The 17,470-nt window shown below is 40.9% G+C and overlaps 1 protein-coding gene across 7 annotated transcripts in view; it reads left to right on the top strand.

Annotated features, from left to right (window-relative positions):
• The window catches only part of HECW1 (HECT, C2 and WW domain containing E3 ubiquitin protein ligase 1), a 200,662-nt gene that overhangs the window by 88,522 nt on the left and 94,670 nt on the right, over nucleotides 1–17,470 (top strand). For all 7 annotated transcript variants that reach the window (XM_081165080.1, XM_081165085.1, XM_081165081.1 and 4 more), the window contains one exon: nucleotides 15,223–15,317. In XM_081165080.1, the coding sequence (XP_081021206.1) occupies nucleotides 15,223–15,317 (95 nt within the window). The remainder of the gene's footprint in view (nucleotides 1–15,222; nucleotides 15,318–17,470) is intronic.

The raw sequence follows: 17,470 nt of genomic DNA, 5'->3' as shown, positions 1-17,470 counted from the left end.
TCTGCTGTGAAGGACAAGTTTCTTAGAATGATTGATTTGCCTCTACTACTAGTCTTCCTCTGCAAGGTCAGGACCAACAACCTCTATGTACAGAGTGTGTCAACCAAAAAAATCCTCAGAATTATTGGCAGTGTGCAGGGTTTTGATGGCTGACATGCAAAGCTTCCTTGGTATACAATGGAAAATAGATTCCATTCACTGGCCTAAGCTAAATAGTTTCACAGATTATGGACTATAAGAACCAAGTTGCAATGTGCCAGAAACGCCAGTGAGATTTCTGTACCAGTTCTGTCTGCTTCTAACACAGCTGTATTCTAGTTGTGCCATCAGGGTGGGGCAGCTACACAGCAGGAGGTATCTGACTAGGGGTGTCTGATTAGGGTGTGTCATTTTAGGGTACAAAACTTAATTTTTGCACATTTCTTTAGTGAGGGCTCTTAAAAATGTGTTTTTGGGTGTCAGGAATTCAAATCTGCTTTTATTTTTGTAATTGGACAAAAAATTAGCTTGGAAGCCTACACTTGACAAAGAAGCTCATAAACTGTGTTTAAAAAACAAAGAATTTTAACTTTGCCTTCTGAAAATGTCAGGTAATAATAAAACAAAAGGCCTGTATTTAAAAACTGTGGGAATGTTAAGGATAGTAGGAGAGGATATATTGATTTGTAAGATTTGTACAAATTACACACACAAAATTGCACAAACAAATGTGTGCATTGGGATAAAATCACACTACAATGTTAATAAAGGACTTGGGGGAAATTGCAAGCTGATGTGGAAATCTGGAGAACTGAAGATTGGAAAAATGAGAAACTGAAATTGACAGATTCACCCATCCCTAACTTGCATGGTAGAAGAGGCATTATCCAAGCTGCAAAGTGATACAGATATGAAAGCTCTGGACTTTGGATGAGCTAGGTTTTCTTTTTTGTTTACTCAGATATTGTCTTCTGTAATTGATTGTTAATTCAGTTAACTCTAAGGGGAGTTCTGCCATATGCTTTTCTTTCATCATATTACCAGTATGATTTCATTATCTACGTACTTTCTTAAATGAATCCCTCCTCTTTTTTTGTATGGAGCATGCTCTTCTGGCTTCAGAATCTGCTTCCAAGCAGCCTCTAATTCTTACTCAGGACAGCAAGTCCTTCCATATTAATTGTCAGTTGGGGAGTGGTACACTGGTATGGTACAGGTGGGGCTCTTTGGTCTGTGCTTATTATGCCCCCCCCTAATTCATTGGGATAAAATCCGTTCTATAGTCATAGCCATTTGAGATTTTGCACCATCTTTGCCTTTCTAACAAATACTCTCTGCCTCCAAGCAGCTCCACAAAAGGCAGAAACTCCAAAGCATAGCTTTCATAGAATTGTACACTTGGAAGGGGCTACAAGGGTCATCTAGTCCAACCTCTACAATGCAGGAATCTTTTGCCCAATGTGGGGCTCAGACCCATGACCCTGAGATGAAGAGTATCATGCTCTACTGACTGAGTTATTCCAGGTCATCAATAGTTCCATTTCCCTGCTAGGAGAAGCGACACCTGTTGAGCATGTGCTATCAAGAAATGGAAGGTGGTAGGCCTCTTTGTTTTCTCTAACCAGTGTGGTGTAGTAGTTAAGAGCAGTGGACTCGTAATCTGGTGAACCGGGTTCGCTTCCCAGCTCCTCCACCTGCAGCTGCTGGGTGACCTTGGGCTAGTCACACTTCTCTGAAGTCTCCCAGCCCCACTCACCTCACAGAGTGTTTGCTGTGGGGGAGGAAGGGAAAGGAGATTGGTAGCTGCTTTGAGACTCCTTAAAGGTAAAGGTAAAGGTACCCCTGACCATTAGGTTTAGTCACGGATGACTCTGGGGTTGTGCGCTCATCTCACTCTATAGGCTGAGGGAGCCGGCGTTTGTCCGCAGACAGCTTCCGGGTCATGTGGCCAGCATGACTAAACCGCATGGTGAAGCAGCACACGGAAATGCCATTTACGTTCCTGCCAGAGTGGTACCTATTCATCTACTTGCACTTTGACATGCTTTCAAACTGCTAGGTGGGCAGGAGCAGGGACCAAGCAACAGGAGCTCACCCCACCGCGGGGATTCGAACCGCCGACCATCCATCGGCAAGCCCTAGGCTCTGTGGTTTAACCCACAGTGCCACCCGTGTCCCTTGAGACTCCTTAGGATAGTGATAAAGCGGGATATCAAATCCAAACTCCTCCTCCTCTAACTGTGTTCATGGTTCCTCTTGCCCCAACTCCCAGTGTGGATTCCAGTGTAGATGTGGCTTTGCAGTCATGGGCTTTGCAGTCATGGGCTTGATTATCCATGTGGCAGTGTGGGCTCGTAAGTAGGGATGCTTGAGGATTTCAGGCTTTGTGAATAAAATGATCCATTCTTCTCAAATTAATGCATAGTTAGGAAATCCACTGGATTTTGCACTGATTTGAATGGTGCAAGGCAATTTTTGGCTATTGTAACATCTCAGAATACTACATTGGAATTGATAAAGTGTACATCTTTGAATGTGCCTTGTAAATATGTATTTTGAAAGGATTAATGTCAATTTGCAAGATTAATGTTAATACAAGAATGGAGTGGAATGGAATTATGGGTAAAAACATGCAAATGTTATATGAATCAGAGTTGCCCATCCCTTGTATACTGTGGGGAGATTTATTAATCAGATGCTTAGTGAACAGTGATACTCTGCCTGATCTATTCAGATCATAATGAAAATTCCACCAGCTTTTACATATGAGACTTGAAAATAATTATTTTATACAAATTATACTATTTTCCATTCTGGATTTACTGATAATTTACGGCAATGCAAATAAGTAGGATAACTGAGCCCACTGTCTTCCAAAGAACAAAAGATGTGAGAATAAGAAAGTTTGTGCTGGGTTTCAGTTGAGCTTTTAATAATCCATGAGTCGCATTTCCCTAGGTGTCAGGAAACAGGCAGCTGAAGGGCCAGGGCCGGGCATGCTGGGAATTTTAAACTGCATATTTCTTTTAAGGTAATTCAACTTCTTCCACTCATGGGAAAGTATAAGAATTTGGAATTATCCCTTCTCTCTTTTGTACAACCATGACTTAGGCAGAGTGGGATAAAGATTCACAACATCTAAGAATACAGGAAATATATGCTTTCAAAGCATTTTCTTAAAAAATGCTGGCTTGAAAGTTTGAGCATGCATACTTTGTGACTGAGTTAGAAGACCATGAAAACTGGGTTAATAAAGGGATCCTTGACAGTTGCAAACTCTTCCCCAATTACTTACTTACTCTGGATGCCATTATGATGTTCAGTTGAATTCAAACTTCTGTGGTAGCTGGGAAATTTCATAAAGCACTTTTGAAAAATAGACATCGAAAATCCCACTTTAAACTATGCAATGGCTTCAGATGGACTTGGAATTAACCTTATTTGCTTTGAAACTATAGTTTCATTTGCTATGAAACTATATGAAGCTAACTTCTTCAGGCCTGGGGCCATATTCCCCCATGAGCTATTGGTGGCAGGGGCAGAGGTAAAAGTGGATAAAGCAACAGGCATTGACTCCTACCTGTGTACAGTAGACTGCATCCCAGCCACACAAAGATTAGAGGTTACCACAGATACACCTCTCTCCATCTTCCATCCAGGCAAACAAGAGATATTATCCCATTTCAGTGACGCATTCCAATGGAGAGTCAGACTTACGATGGAAGGTGCTAGTCAACAATCTTCAGATCAGAGATTGTTACTTGGTTGATGAATGAATAGATGCAGCTTCCATGGTTACGGTGAGCCAGGACATTAATTTGATTCATTCAGTTTCTCATGGAGCTTTCCACCAGCTGGTAATTTCTATGTGGGAGGAAAAAATATGCTGTAGAAGAGTTCTATTTTCTGCTGTCTAATTAGTGCTAATAGGAGTTACACCAGTACAACGTCACCACACTATTCTCACACTCTTCAAATGCAGTGTTCTGGGAATAAACAAAACACAACAATTCATGGAAACCAATAGTGTGATAATTACAGTACAGTGGTACCTCGGGTTACATACGCTTCAGGTTACATACGCTTCAGGTTACAGACTCCGCTAACCCAGAATAGTACCTCAGGTTAAGAACTTTGCTTCAGGATGAGAACAGAAATCGGGGAGCAGCAGCGCAACAGCAGCGGGAGGCCCCATTAACTAAAATGGTGCTTCAGGTTAAGAACAGTTTCAGGTTAAGAACGGACCTCTGGAACAAATTAAGTACTTAACCCGAGGTACCACTGTAGAGGCTTGTATGTATTTGGGTCAATTGGTTCCTGTCTTGAATAATGTGGTTTCTCTTTAACCTATGGTGGAGGTGTACAGAGGACTTTCAATCTATCCAGAAGTCAGTAATAGAATTCTTTTTAAAAAGTCTGACAGAACAGTCAGAAACACCAGAGGGAAGTGAAGGGAGGCTCAAATGCAAAATGTTCTCCACATGTCCTAAATAAATGAGCACTTGTAGAAATAGTTGAACAATGTGAATAAGCTGTGGGAAGTTCTGTCTTCAGAGCTGCTATGGTTAACCAGCCTAATTTCAAAGAACACAAAGGCCAGTTCACATAGGGCAAACCAACGCAGATGAGCTCCAGTACCAAGTGTTGGTTTGCGTTAATGGATCATCACTGCACTAAGGTTACATACCAAATTTTCATTGTGCATAACTTACATAAAAACTGTAAGTCTACCTCTCCTTTTCAACTGCTAGCCACCAAATGTTGAGTAAGCAAGTCATAATAGGACACTGTCTTATACCAAGTCAGATCATTGGTCCATCTTGTCATTGGCATCCATCTGTCTCACAATGGACAGCACTTCCAGGGGTGAAGTCAGATTGCTTCATTAGCAGCGCTGAAATGATCTCCCCGGAGCACAAGTCTGGTCAGTGCGTATGGAGGTCCTGAGCTGTCCAGACAACAAGACCCCACTCTTGGCCTTGCTAATGCAGTCCAAAGGAAAGCAGAGCAAAACGTTTGGCATCAGCTTCATTGCAGGAGTAGCCAGAAGTAGGTGTACCAGGCGCCATCTAACCATCTTAGGATTTGTGTAGGGCTTACTCCTTAGTCTTTTCTTATCCCAAAGATATCCCGCAAGGCAGCAGAGGTTTAAGATCAGAGTTTTCCTTCTCCTAGGTGGGCTAGCTTTCCAGGTTGACGAGCCCCATCTGCCCCTCACTTCCCTCTACAGCACATGCTGAAACCACCTTCTTGATGTTGGACCCACTATTGGTCCCATCCGTTCAATCCACTTGAGCCTATCTTCACATGCAGGGGAAGTCCCTAAGTCACTGAGGGCTTGAGACCCATCGTCTACCATCACTTGGTCCATCTAGCTAAGTAATTATCTTCATGGACTGTTAGCAGCTCTCCAGAGTTTGTGGCAGGGGTACTTCCCAGTCCTACCTCAAGATGTCAGGGAATGAACCTCAGCATGCAAAATGTTAGCTCTACCGCCGAGCTCCACCGCTCAGTGCAGTGTGAGGTTGCCTAACTCAAATTGTTGGGTTGTTTTTTGTTAACATTTGCTTTCCTCCCTGCCCCTGCAGTATGAGGCATTTCTGCTTTCTTAAGCCACTGTTTATTTCATATTATGCTGAAAATGCATGATAATTAAACAGTTTGATTGTTCCTTAAAAAAACCAACCAAAAACCCAAGAACATGACACCATAAATAACCATTTACACAGAGACCATTTTATCACCAGACACTTATAACTAGAATGAAGAACAGGGTACATATTTTTGCAGATAGAAAGGCGCAGCCCATGCATTGCATATTATTTATTAATATAAATATCGTTCTTTTCAGAGCTAACAACTAAAAGCTCTTGATTCTCTTCTCTATTTTGCATCTAAAATGGAAGAAGCCCAAGGGGTGCTTTAGCCATTTGACTGCCAAACCCTTGGATCTGTCCTATGTGTTTTCTCTTCCCTTGAGTGATTGAGAAACCCTGAAGTAAGATGACTTGAGACAAGTCTGATTTTGCATCCTGGTAGAGATTGTCCAAAACAAGTGAATTGTTCGCAAATCTAAGATGAGGTGTTTTGTACTTCTGATGCTCAATAGGGAAGTCAGAGCATTTATGTTCTCACAAGTTAAATTCAGATAATTTTAAGAATTCATTGTTGTTATTGCTACAAGAGTATTTGTCTGAACAAAAAATAATAATATTGGTGGCTTTTCCCCCACTCCAATGCAATCAGATTTAATCAGAAGCTATAAGAATCAACAAATGACTCTATGGAAGATGCAGTAAGTTCTGAAAAACTGCTTAGACCTCTCATTTGAATTCCCCAGCTACACAGCTCTGAAACATCTGTCTTCTCAAATGGAGCATTCCCTGTTGCCATGGAAATATTAGGCTAAAAATACCATAAGATGTGTAGTTGACATAAAAGAAATGCATGCATATTGATTCTGAATGTGGGATAAATATTCAGTGATTAATAGAGCTGGCCTCATTTTTGTGTATATGTTTAAATTTTATTATCTGAGATTGCATAGTGTTGAATTTAGTGAATGTGGCTTTTGATATGATTCATCAAGTCCAAAGCTACCCACCTATCCTGAAAAATCTATCCAATATGCTAATCAATAAAATACATCATTCTTCTAGTATCAATACACAGGAGTAAAAGATTATGCCTGGAGCCAAATTAAGACTGTTTGCATGCACTTTAAATAGACCTCTGTTATTATACTGCACGTGTCACCAGTGTGGTACCTGCAGGTATATATATGCTCATAGAGGCTTTCCTTCCTTGGTGCCCACAGAATCCCTTCCCAGCATTGAAATCAGGCTTGAGAGCAGCATGCTATTGTAGCCAGAATATTGTTGCCATGTGTGTTTGGTTGCTTGGTATGTGTGGTGTCCATGGCAGTTTTTTCAGTTTGCAGATGTGCCCAAAAGCCCCCAAAACTCAGTACCCCTGTAATACTTACCATTGTAGGGTAGGGGTGAGGATTAATCAGTGTTTTAGCACATAAACTCTGTTTGAACCAGGGCAGAGTTGAAACTATTCCCAGTTTTTCACACAGTATTTGAAAGGACGAAAAACTCATTCCCTTTTGGTCTTTCTTGCAAAAATGTTCATTTATTTGTTTCGGTTGCTCTGTGATCATTTGCCCTCAGATGTCTATGTAGCCCAAGCCAACCGATTGCGTTGATCAACATGATTTCGTTGCCAATGTCTGGTGGCATCATCATGTCAGATATAGAGTTGTGGGATATCATTCTATTTATTTTGCAGTTCCTATTAAGATGTTATAGCCAGTGTGATGTTTTCAGAAATGGTGCCAAAGAAACAGCAACCATACAAAACAGTGAAGCTAAACCGCATTGAAATATTCACACACAACCTGTTTTTTATTAAAATGAGAAAAAAGTTAATCTACTATAATGCACTGCTTATTTCAACTTTTAAAATCAAAACTGGTGAAAACTCTGTACTTCCTTGGTTTCCACCTATCTGGTGCTAATGATTTGAAGCACCTTTATAAAGGTGCTTCTTTTAAAGACATCTGAAGGCAGCCCTGTTTAGGGAAGTTTTCTATGATTCTATGATTCTTTTAAAGACATCTGAAGGCAGCCCTGTTTAGGGAAGTTTTCTATGATTCTATGATTCTTTTAAAGACATCTGAAGGCAGCCCTGTTTAGGGAAGTTTTTAATGTGTGACATTTTAATGTATATTTAATCTTTGTTGGAAGCTGCCCAGAGTGGCTGGGGAGACCCAGCCAGATGGGTGGGGTACAAATAATAAATTATTATTATATTATGATCATTACCCTAGGGGTCTATTTTTCTTCCAATTACAATATACATGATGAAAAACCAAATGCATCAGAGTTTATATGCTTAGAATGTGGGTTTCCAAGCTACATTATTAATGCAATACATAATATAGGTGAATGAGTGAATGTTTATTATTATGGCAAACAGTCAGCATACTTAATATAATTGTGTTTTTAAGTATTGGTGAGACAGGTACTGGCCTCTGAAGTGAACTCCAGGTGGAGTTCCACACATGGTCCTTTAGATCTGAATACATCTTAGCTCTGAAATATCCTAAGAAAATGATGAGCAGTCAGATAAGGGCTAAATGGAAAGAAAGAAGTAATTTAATCACACAGTAGTGATCAGTGTCAGTGTCCACTGTAATTAAGGAATGTGAAACAGTAATCTGATCATACTGTATTATCACAAGGTTGAGTACAGTGCTGATTTAATTTATGGGGCCTCTATATTGAGCAGTAATCAAGCCAAAATGCAGCGATTTTTCTTTTCAATTTAATTCCCTATTTGCACAGAAACACAAATTACTTCCCAATGGTTTTCCTGTCTTCAGTTTTTTAAAACTATTTGACCAATCAGTGTTTGCTAATAAATGCAAATGTAGCTTAATTTCCTTGTTTGACAAAATTGGTTATAAAGCAACTTTTTGTGGTTATATTTCATCTTTACATTATTTGCAAGGAAATGCTTAGCTAAGGATGAATCAACTTGTTTCGTAATTAAGCAGACAATGCCATAAAATAAATTTTAACCTTATTTTGATACTCTCCACTGTTGATCAAACCTTCCTTAACAGATTTGTAGGGAAACACTCAACAGTAAATATGTGGGGTATGTTTTCAGATAAAATCAGTTTTAGCTGTTCCATGAATAGAAGTTTGAGAGGATTTGATAATCCAGGATGGGAAACTGGCTTAATCTTGGCATTGCTGCTTTTTATATTGAAGATAATAAATCCACCCCTTCTAGGGAAAGTTAAGCTTCTAAAGCCAAGCTAACCTTGAAGAGCAGAAAGGATTATAAAGAACAAGTGAAATTCCGAGTGAAAGGATATTTATCTTGAAGAAGACAGCTAAAAGAAAAAGAGGTAGTACAGTGGTACTTTGGTTCCCAAACGCTGAAAACCCGGAAGTAAGTTTTCCGGTTTTCAAACATTTTTCGAAGCCAAACATCCAATGGGGCTGTCAGCTATTGTTTCCTGGGCACCTGCACCAATCACAAGCCGTGCCTTGGTTTTCAAACATTTCGGAAGTCAAATGGACTTCCGGAATGGATTAAGTTTGAGAACCAAGGTACCACTGTATTTGGCGCTTTTGGTTTTGCTATTTTGCGCTTTTGTTTTTGAGGCTTTTTCGGTAATTTGTTTTGTGACTGTGTGGAACCCAGTTCAGCTGATTGATTGATTGATTGATTGATTGTGAGACTGCGGAAATGGATATAAGTCCTCCCTCCAAACAATGACTATCATCAAAGCAAGTAAGGGGGGGGGGAATTACCGTATTTTTCGCTCCATAAGACGCACTTTTTTCCTCTTAAAAGGTAAGGGGAAATGTGAGTGAATGGCGCTGCGCAGAGAGGTAGAGCTGCACAGCGCCCCTTCAGCGAAGCGGGAGAAGGAACAGAGCCCCTTCTGTTCCTCCTCCGGCTTCGCAGTGACACGCCTGTCCTGGAAGCTGGAGGAGGAACAGAAGGGGCGCTGCTCAGAGAGAGAGAACTGCACAGTGTCCCTTCAGCGATGCACCTGTCCTGCGAAGCCGGAGGAGGAACAGAAGGGTCTCCTTCTGTTCCTTCTCCAGCTTCGCTGAAGGGACACTGCGCAGTTCTCCCTCTCAGAGAGGGAGAACTGCGCAGCGCCCCTTCAGCGACGCGCCTGTCCTGGCTTCTGCCTTAGCCCTGCGCAGCCTCTTTGGGCAGGGGGAGCCTTCATCCCGCTGTCCTGAAGAGGCTTGGCGCGGTTATCCCAGAAGCCAGAACAGCCACATGGTATCCCAGAAGCCAGATCCCTCTTGCTGTTCTGGCTTCTGGGATTCAATTTTTTCTTGTTTTCCTCCTCCCAAAACTAGGTGCGCCTTATAGTCTGGTGTGTCTTTCGGAGCGAAAAATACGGTAATTTTAATTTTCATCATCTGCAATACTGTCTTATTTATTTTATAGTACAGTACATTGATTATTGTTTTCATTTTATGGATCAGTGGTCTTGTTAGAGAGTAAAATTCATGTTAAATTGCTGTTTTAGGGGTTGTTTTTAAAGTCTGGGATGGATTAATCGATTTGGCATTACTTTCTATGGGAAAGCGTGCCTTGGTTTTGAAATGCTTTGGTTTTGGAATGGACTTCCGGAACAGATTAAGTTTGAGAACCAAGGTACTACTGTATATGAATAGTTCTAGGAACTGATTTTACCTGAATGTGGGATTTTTTTACCTAGTGCCATGGAAGAAGATCCCCAGTGAATCATTTTACATATTGTAGCTAGAGCTCAGCCATTGTGTCCACATATGGACTTCCTGTTTTGCTTATATCTAGCAAAGAACAGCACTGGCAAAAAGGAAGATATTCAGATTTGCCATTGTGCCACCATCCATGTACGATACAGTTTCAGTAGTAAAAAAAGAAGAAGAAGCCAGATTTGCAGTGAGCCTGAAATATGAAGCTGAAACATCCCAGGGAAAGCAGTATTAAAGTGCCAACAAAACTTCTTTCACACACAGATTCCCTTCTTTTTTCCTTATTCTTTTTGCAATACTAAATGCATTGCAGGTTGTAAAATGACCTGATATCCTCTTGATATTTTAGAAATTGTTGGGTTGGCATGATAACTGATATACACACAAGTGCTTTGACATTACATCATCTCTAGGGAGCTGGATGGATTTGCTAACACAACTTCTGTCAGCACTAATGGAAAAGAGAAAATGACCTTGGTTACCTGATCTTGTGAACTCTTACTGCCAAGAGAAAAATGGCAGCCATAAATTTTCCACAAGGAATTAAGCTACTCTGGGGTTTGAACCAAGGACTTCAGGAATGGAGGCTGGGATCAAGTTTGGTGAGCCACAATAGTGTGGCGCGCAAAGGAGAACTGTCAACTGTGAGTGTTTGACAGTTTGAAGCCACTTGATTGGCCAAGCCTGATATGAAATACTAGGACCCGCGTCCTGAGTTTTGCTTGGCTATCAGAGCAGTAATTTCTGCCTCCTCTTCTTCAGGTTCCTGCTCAGGCTTAGGGAACCTGAGCCAGAGAACATACTTGCTGTGTCTAGATTCAGGTATGGATTCCTTTGTCCAAACCCTTATAGTAGCCAACATTTATTTGGGACCTATAAATAGGGCACTCAGAATGAACAAAAACATACATTAGTCCTTACTTGCATTCCAGAAGTTTCTAACCAACAATGTTTTTAGCTGCATATAGTTCCCTTGATTAATTTAGTGCACCCATTATCACAGGATAACTTAGCGGATTCTCTCGTTCCAGCCTTAAATCAAACCCCTGCTGTTTTATAAGAGTAGAATTATAGAACTGCAGGGTCATCTAGTTCAATCCCCAGTAAAGCAGGAATATGGCCATCTTCTGTAAAATTTCATGTAGATTTCAGTTTTGTTTATTTTCCCTATCTGAAGCCTCTCTTTTGAGTTTTGTCTGGATTTTCTGGCTGCTTGTTTGAGCAGAAGATGTTTACACACTTTCTTTATAAGTCTTATCTTTTTTATCAGTATTCAAATGTCTCTTCAAATGTGTACACTTTATTTGTTATTTCTGTAGCACCTCATTAGCACTTTACAGTATTATGCCAGGATCAAAAAATTATGCCACTAGTTATTCCTGCCTAATGGGAGCTGGATTTCTATTTCTGAAGTCTAGTGCAAGAGCCTATACTTCAAAGTATGTGGCATCCGCAAGCTCTTGGGCTTGCCTAAGGTGGCTCTTTGGATCTAGGCCCTTAAGTTATTCATTCTCACAGTAGAAGGGCAAGAGGGAGGATTAGCAAAATCCTCCCTCACAGTGGCCAGGATCCAAAGGGCTTCCTGAGGTTTGCTCAAGGGCTTATGTGTGCCTGCAGGACTTTTTACTTTAGTTATTTGATTTTACAGCAGAGTCATCTGCTAGATCTCAAAATGCTTTTTGAAGGTCCCTTTGGTTTCAAAAGAAATTTGTCACAGTGGAAAGAGAGCTGCTGTTTTAGCTATACACATCTTTGAACTTGAAATCACTTATTTGAAGAGAGGTCTTCCATGTTTACCATGAACGCTTTGATATGTTGGATCAACCTGACTCTCCTGACAAAATCTAGAAAACCAGTGTCACGCAGGACCTTTAGAATAAGACTGAAATCCTAAGTGCACTTGCTTCCTAGTAAATGTGCAAAGGGTCATGCTATAAAGTTTATATTTGGGCAACATTTACTTTTTAAGTCAGAGAAGACTGTGCACAAAAATGAATCCGCAGGGCTAAATTAATATTAGCTTTGTTAGGAGATATATTCTTTGGGCACAGAGAGAACTTCAGCAGGTCTATGTGTACTCATGTACACATGTACTCTCCCTTTTTCTAAACTAAAAACCGTTCCTCATTGATGAGCTGTCCAGCCCCATGAACATTTTTGTTGTCCTTTTCTGAACCTTTCCCAGCTCTACAATACAGTGGTACCTCCAGTTGCGAATGGGATCCGTTCAGGAGGTCCGGCCGCATCCCAAGGAATTCGCAACCGGAGGACCGCTTCTGCATATGCGCGCAACATGATTGAGCGTTTCTGAAGTTTATGTATCCAGAGGGTACGACTGTATCCTATTTGTGACATGGCAACTTGAACTGTACACAAGTATTCCAAGTGTATTCCAAGTATTCTCACCATAGATTTGTATAACAACAACACTGTGATGCGGGCAGGGTTCAAACCTTTTACTGATGATCTGTAGCATGGGATTTCCGTCACGCACTGGGTCAACGTTTTCATCAGCATGACCCCATGATCCCAGTTCACCAGTTCAGACTCCATAAGCATTTATGTGAAGGCAGGCTTACCTGCTCCAATGTGCATCACTTTTTACTAATTTATGTTGGAACCCATTAACCACATCAGGCCGATTAACAAAGGTTGCAGAGATCTTTGTTTACTCTTACCACTTTTGTCATCCATAAACCTGGGCACCTCACTACTCTGCCCTAACTGCAAGTCAATTATGAACAAGTTAAAAAGCACAGGACAATTTAAAAGGTCAGGAGAAACAATTGGAAGTTTACCAATTCTTATTTCTTTATATACTCTGTATTCTTGAAAATAAATATGTTTATTAAAAATAAATGACTCCCAATAGTGATTCATTTGTTATATCCTTCCATTGTCAAAACCATATATTTATTCTTCCTGTTCTTTAAATGATTACTAATCTATAATGGGACATTTTCTCTTATCCCGCAAGTGCTAAACTTACTCAGGAGCTGTTGGTGAGGAGATATGCGCACCCAAACCTGGTGATAACAGAATAAATGATGTTCCAGGTCATTTTGTGCATAAGCCTGCCCCATCCCATTCCACCCCCTTCCACAGTTGAAAATGGCGCCAGTGTTGGCAGTCATGCACTTATCAAATGCACATGAAATGGTCACTGCCTGTACATCATGAAGGAACACTAAATAGCAGTGAAGTCTTCTGGTGCCGATTTGCCACTGGTGACTTTGAGTTTGTGAGCCAGTTTTTTTCAAATAAAGTGCAAAGCTTTCATAAACCATATGTCAAAGCATCCTTCCAACTCTGTCTGATTGTCAGCCAGGTCAGAATCAATAAAATTTTAATCATGGGTTTAAACAGAAGGTCAGAGTTCTCTCCCAAAAAGATAGAAACCAGACATAATTTTGGGTCGTGTAGCAATCTCCTGCCTTGCAGGTAGCTTTTTAAAAGTCCAAACTCAAAGTGAAAACTAAAACCAGTATCAAAATGGTAAAAAGAAAAGGCTAACTAAGCATGCCTTAACACAGCATGTTTCAAATTCTCTGTGTTCAGATTCATAGGAATGTGATTGCTTAGACACCCCTGAGCATCCATAGTGGAACCCTTCATGCGGCAGAAAATTGTGCAGCATGTTTAGGACAGACACTCTTCATTTGGGACCTCCCAGTTACCCTAAATCAGCTAAGGATGCATCCTGGAACCTGGCATGGAAAAGCTCCATTGCAGCAGTGGATTGCAAGGGGAAGATCAGTAGTGGAGAACAGGTGGACTTTCAGGGAAGCTTGTCCACTATCTTTGCATTGAGGAGCTCCCTGATCAGCTTCCAATAAATTCCTTGGAATACAATTTGAGAATCACAATGTCTGCTGTTACTCGCAGATTACATTGTACACCTTACTGATATAAAGGCATAAAGGCAGCACCAGGAAATTGAGAAGTTTAGATTATTTGTCTTCAAGGCATCTGGTGGTTATGCAAGCAATTAACAATGCAATCCTATCCATGTCTACTCAGAAGTAAGCCCCACTGAGTTCATTGGGACTGAGATAAGTGTGTATGATTACATCCTAAAGGGATTTATTTGAGCCTGTAGAGAGGGGTATTTACAAACTTTATTCCATTCCTGGTGCTCCGTATTACTGTTCAGGTAGAAAGAGTGCAAGTAAAAACTCAGTAATTTAGAGAGATCAGTTTCATCCCTTTATTGTTTGTGATGCAGTTATTTTGATATCATCAGACTTTTATTATACATGGCAAATGAGTAAAAGGTTTTGCTGCTGAGCTGTTAAAATTCCTGCAGAGAAAATTGCTGAATAAAAATTCAATCTGAGCTTGCAGTTCAGCTGCTGTGATCACCCAACTTGATTGCATTCCAGAATAGACATGTACAAGTCCTGCTCACAGTAGGATTGAGAGTTCTGTACCTTAACAGCCACTGTTTGACTCCTGTTTCAATAGGGCTGAGCCTAAACTTCTTACTTCATCCTTGTGTTCTTTCTCAACTGCATTGAAAAGTGCCTCTCACTTTGAACTAATTTTCACCACTAAGTTACAACCATTTAAGCCTATTGGCTGTGATGGCATACATTATTTTGTCCATGATGTTATGTCTTCAACACCTGAATGTGCAATGTCAAATTTGTGGGCAAATTAGGCTGATAAATATATGAACAAAAAAGGAAGGAAAATGGTTATGAGAAGCAATAGCTCATGGAATAAAGGGATGCTGACAATAATGTGGATGTTTGGTGGGGTGGGCATTTTTTGGCAGTCTGTGTCACATGCTCTAGTTTCTAAGCAAAAATTGCACAAGGTTCAGAAGAGCTCTCTCATTTTATGGCAAGGAGAAGCACTGCAATCTCAGAATGAAATTTTCTGCTCTATGATTGACTATACCTAATAGATGAAGACCAATAGCTACTTGTTGTTAATCCAAGATGACTTTTTCTTTTAGCTGAAACAAAGATCTGCTTCAAATACTACCATGGAGTGAGTGGGGCACTGCGTGCAACAACTCCCAGTGTGACAGTGAAGAATAATGCAGCTCCTGTAAGTTATTCTTGCTTCTTTACAGTGCTCATTAAGTAACTTTGTGTTGCCTTTTGACTTTGTCTTAAGACCCCCTACTTTGTTTTCAGTTCTAGCTGTGTGGTTGCAACACCTTTCAAAGAGGAACAAAGTGTTTGCTTTTAAGAGCGAAGAATCACATGGATTAGGACTCTGTATGATCAGGTCTCATGCAGTGGATTCTGTTCACACTGGGAGCTCCTCCACCACATTATTTTAGTGCCACTCACAGCTGAATAAACCTGGGGCACGGAAATCACATTGCAGGAAGGCAGTGGGTGGTGAGGAAGAGACGCCCTACCCCCTCTGAAATAAGTTTTCAAATATGTTACATCTAAACATTCTGGTTAAATCAGGATCATTGGCTTTTTAAAATCATAAACAGTTTTTAATGATGAATGCAGATTTTGCTAGGTTCAACCAAGGTCCTACATTGGTTTATGCCAGCTCAGAGAGTTAGTTTTTATTTCAATATGACATCTCAACTGCATATATAAGTGCTCTCAAAAACTGTGGCATTTGGAATGGAATATACAAAGCAGATAACAAAGAAGAAACTGGTGTGTGTGTGTGTGTGTGTGTGTGTGTACACCGGTTTGTGTGTGTGTGTGTGTGTGTGTGTGTGTATACCGTATTTTTCGCCCTATAGGATGCACCGGCCCATAGGACGCACCTAGATTTTTGGGGGGGAAATAAAGGGGGGGAAATTATTTTTCCCCCTCCAGGCGCGGGGCTGGGGTGGGGTAAGCCCGAGCTTCCCCCGACCCCAGCCCCCAGAACGGGTCCCAGAGCGATGGCGAAGCTGCACACAGCTTTGGCATCGCCCTGGGAGCTTGCCGGGCTGGGGGGATAGCTTCCTGAAGCCTGGAGAGCAAGAGGGGTCGGTGCGCACCGACCCCTCTCGCTCTCCAGGCTTCAGCAAAAGCCTGCATTCGCCCCATAGGATGCACACACATTTCCCCTTCATTTTTGGAGGGGAAAAGGTGCGTCCTATAGGGCGAAAAATACGGTACACACACACACTTGTTCCTATGAGCATAGAGAATATCATTATAAAGGCCATTTGTTTGTTAATGGCTTTGATGCACACATGATATCTCTTAGCCGTTGTACTGCCCAGATCATGTCTCCTGTTATGACCATGTAATAGAAGCACTAATAGCTTGTACATAATAACACTGTAATCTAACAAATTATATAGAGATATGTGATTGCAAAGTACATCCATAAACTTCCATGCTTCAGTGGCTCTTCTGAGCTCATTACACACATCAGGTAACAAATTCCCTTGTTTAGACGGCCCTGGTCAGTTGCAAAAGCACCACAAATCTTAATATGGTTCTACTTTAATGGCTGGGGAGAAAATCAAGGCAAGATGAATGACTTACTAAATGATAAGGGTACGAGATTGATTGTCACAAGGCTTTTAAAGGGCTGAGAAACAGGTGAGCTCACTTCTTGGGCTAAAATGAGGAAGGAAGAGAAGGGCTGTCCATCCTCCTCAATGCACATTTCCTGCAGCCTTAGAAGGCCCATTATCTGAACAGGATTTCATTTTCTAGGTTACTGCGCAATGACCTCATCACTCAACATCCATTTTACAAGTTCAAATGTCTAGCAACAATCTGGGTTTTTCCTCCCTGGAGTATTTCCTCCCTCGAGCTATTTACCTGCATGCATCTGCATGATCTGTTCTTCATGTACTTGGATCTTCCATTGAGGCACATATATTTTTTTAAAGGGGTGTTGTATAAAAGCTACATACCTTTTAGGGGGAAATGCCAAATCTGTTCCCCTGCCCTACAGGAGCATGCTACTGTTTTGGTCTTGGTTTCAAATGTATGGTGGCATTGGATCAAGCTAGATGCAGCACGGCTCCCTCATGTTTGGGGCTCTCAGCACATTTCTCTTTCTAAAAAAGAGTCATGGGGAGGGTGGCAATTTGGGTTAAAAGTGTTTCTCAGTCTAGTGAAGTGAATGGAAATTGCACCAGGGAAAGCTTACTGAAAAGGAAACATTTTTTATTATCTTTAAACATACTCTTAATATCAGGTCTGTTAGCTAAGGTTTTTATTTTTTCATACAGGGAAGTTGCGTTATCTGAGCTTTAATTATTCATTGCTCTAGGCTGGACA

The sequence above is a fragment of the Podarcis bocagei genome (genome assembly GCF_964188305.1).
Source record: "Podarcis bocagei genome assembly, chromosome: 12".
Lineage (NCBI taxonomy): Eukaryota > Metazoa > Chordata > Lepidosauria > Squamata > Lacertidae > Podarcis > Podarcis bocagei.
This window is presented reverse-complemented; position numbering and strand designations above follow the sequence as displayed.